Source organism: Primulina huaijiensis, chromosome 15 (genome assembly GCF_012295235.1).
Source record: "Primulina huaijiensis isolate GDHJ02 chromosome 15, ASM1229523v2, whole genome shotgun sequence".
Taxonomy (NCBI): domain Eukaryota; kingdom Viridiplantae; phylum Streptophyta; class Magnoliopsida; order Lamiales; family Gesneriaceae; genus Primulina; species Primulina huaijiensis.
The window spans coordinates 1,821,354-1,824,228 of record NC_133320.1 but is presented as its reverse complement, the minus strand read 5'-3'; the positions used below and the strand labels follow the sequence as shown (position 1 = coordinate 1,824,228).

General features: G+C 31.9%; 1 protein-coding gene across 1 annotated transcript; it reads right to left on the bottom strand.

Annotated features, from left to right (window-relative positions):
- Nucleotides 1-1,445: 1,445 nt before the first annotated feature.
- On the bottom strand, nt 1,446-2,875 carry LOC140958305 (transcription factor MYB93-like). The gene is made up of 3 exons (XM_073415705.1): nt 2,697-2,875; nt 2,431-2,560; nt 1,446-2,328 (listed from the first exon to the last, which is right to left on the bottom strand). The coding sequence occupies exons 1-3, from the start codon at nt 2,827-2,829 to the stop codon at nt 1,629-1,631; spliced, it is 963 nt and encodes a 320-aa protein (XP_073271806.1). The 5' UTR covers nt 2,830-2,875; the 3' UTR covers nt 1,446-1,628.

Genomic DNA, 2,875 nt, shown 5'->3' with positions numbered 1-2,875 from the left:
AATCCACTTTATACAATTGTCGCAATATATAAATAATACATGGAGTATTCGTGTAGAAAATGGGCAACATCGAACTATCAATTTCAATGTTGTTGCTACTAAAAAGACATATATTAATTTTTAAACCTATTTGTTCCTAACTACTTTGGCCCCTCTCCTATGATTGAGAATCCGTATGCGTCACTTTTTATTTGACATTGATCGATTAGTCAACTAACTCAAAATAAATCAGACNGATTTACGAACAATATTGACAAAAGTTTTGGAGTGGTTGGCATGAGAAAAACTCAATGAGCAGTGGATACATAAAGTTTTTGATAGTTGGAAAGGACTTGAGTTATAATATAAAATCACAAATATAATAAGTTGAACATTGAAAATAATGAGGTAGATTAATTAATTGAAATTTTAAAAGTGGCTATTGATCTTTATTATTCCTTGTATTATTTAGTGCCATGATTGACATTGGTTCCTAATTGCAAGATTTTGCTTACATAATATCTGATCCGAGACCATGTAAAATCTTAAACAATGGCCTAGAAACTTATTTAACACGTAAATAAATGTAGACACATCGTAAATTAATCTCTCACAACACGTATTTGTCTAAGTAAATATTATACATTTTTATATATGTGAGAAATATTTATTATAATCATCTACAACCAAAAAAAATGAAGGATTTGTTCATAAAAAGAAACTATATGATATTTTTTTTAGAGAGAAGAGAAACCGAGAGGGGTTGAAGAGGGATTTTATGGAATTTTTTAAAAAAGAATTCAACAAAATTTCACTAAAAAGGAGTTTAACTTTGATTAACAATATAGATCATTATTTAGCGTTTTTATGTTTAAATATTATATAGATAATATATTATATATTAAAATATTAATATATCTTAAAAAGATCCTTTTTGTAGATTTCATAGAATCTACTCCAATGTGTCCTTGTAATATATGAAACACTAAGGATCGATTAGATTCATTGATTTACAATAATATGCAAAATATGTATTTTCAATAAATATCATATACAAATTTATTATATATATGTTGGTATTAAATAATAAAAGTCTAGAAACAATGTAAGTATATTATTTAAAAAGTTATAGTAAGCTAATTTTACTTTGTTATTGTTTAAATTGATGGTTTTTGCATTTTATATATGAAATAATTTCAAAATTAATATTTATTATGATGGAAAAACAATTTTGTATTTACACGTATTTTTTTCAATTAACGAATTTTCAGTAATTGTATATATGTATGTATTCAAAGTATAATATTATCTGCACTATTATATAATATTATTTCACGAATAATTTTTGGTATATTAAAAGAAATTTATAGGAAAAACTATCTGAAGTGTATTTACATGTATATTGTAAAAAAAATAAAAATTGATCTAATTAACAATACACTAAATTAACATAGAAATTGGAGAAAAAATATATCATGAAATTACAAGCATGTATAAAATATAATTTACAATGCCATATATATGTTTTTTGGGTGATCTCAAAAAAGTTGAAAAAAAGCCACCAAAAACAAAAACAAAAACAAACCGCAAAACTCCAAACAATAATGTAAAACCTTATTTAATTAATATCTAAAAATCATTGAACAGTACTAAACGATATCATGAAACAGTGGGTCGTCAAGGAGTTCAGACCAAATTTGAGCCCCTCCATAGCTAGATGTGCTGCAAGCATCCCCAGTATTGGTAAAGGAAGTTTCCCTCATCGTCAACGGTACGACAGCTTCAGGTGGCGGAGATGGTGAAAGACTCACCGGAATATTCCATGTGGATGCCGGAGAGTCATTCTCACCTTGACTCAGAACCGCCTCATAATCAGGAACTTGAACCAAGGCGGAGTCTACTTGCAAATCCGGCAAATGGGCGAAGGGTATCGAGTCGTGAAAACTTCCGGTGGCCACAGATGGCGGCAGCTCCACCGTTTCTAGCTGGCTTAAAGCAGAGAGAATATTGAAAGTTTCAAGATCCTGAACGGTGGGATTAATGTTTTGAAAAGTGTGGATTGGTGACGGCTGAAGGAGGCATTGTTGCAAGTATTGCTTGAGCCGAGCCATCTGAACGGCTTCGGCTTGGAGACGCATGGCTTGCTCTTCCCATGTAGGGTTTTCAATCAGTTCTTTGAGATTAGCCAAGGCTATGAGCGAAGGCAGGCTCGAAAGGATGTCGGTCCGGGGGCGATGGGTCATAGGGTCGAACCCCATTTGTATGAGCTTCTTTCTCAAATGCGTGTTCCAGAAATTTTTGATTTCGTTATCTGTTCTCCCTGGTAAATGTGTTGCAATCGCAGACCACCTTAATTTATCCAAAAATACAAAATTAATTTTAACTTAATTATTCAAGCCATGATCGATCACACCACTCAAGAAAACAATAAATAAGAATAATTTCTTATACTTGTTTCCCAGGATGGCATGAAGATTGAGAATTGTCTGTTCTTCTTCTTGGCTAAACTTCCCTCTCTTGATATCGGGCCTCAAGTAATTTGTCCAACGAAGCCTGCAACTCTTTCCACATCTATTCAGACCTTCAAAAGGATGAAAAAATAAAATCAACAATCATTTTACATCATTTTGAGACATGATATATGAAGCATATATGATCAGCTAGTTCACTAAATTTTACATATAACAACACTAAAAATAACGATAATCGTTTCATACCGGCGTGTTTCGGGAGGGCTCTCCAGCTACCATGGCCATGTTTTTGGATATAAGTGATGAGCTTATCGTCTTCTTCAGGAGTCCAAGGACCTTTCTTCAAACCAGTCTCATCACAACAAGGAGACCTACCCATTTTTTAATTTTAATTTATCTGAAATGTTTCCTTGTGATTTGGCTTG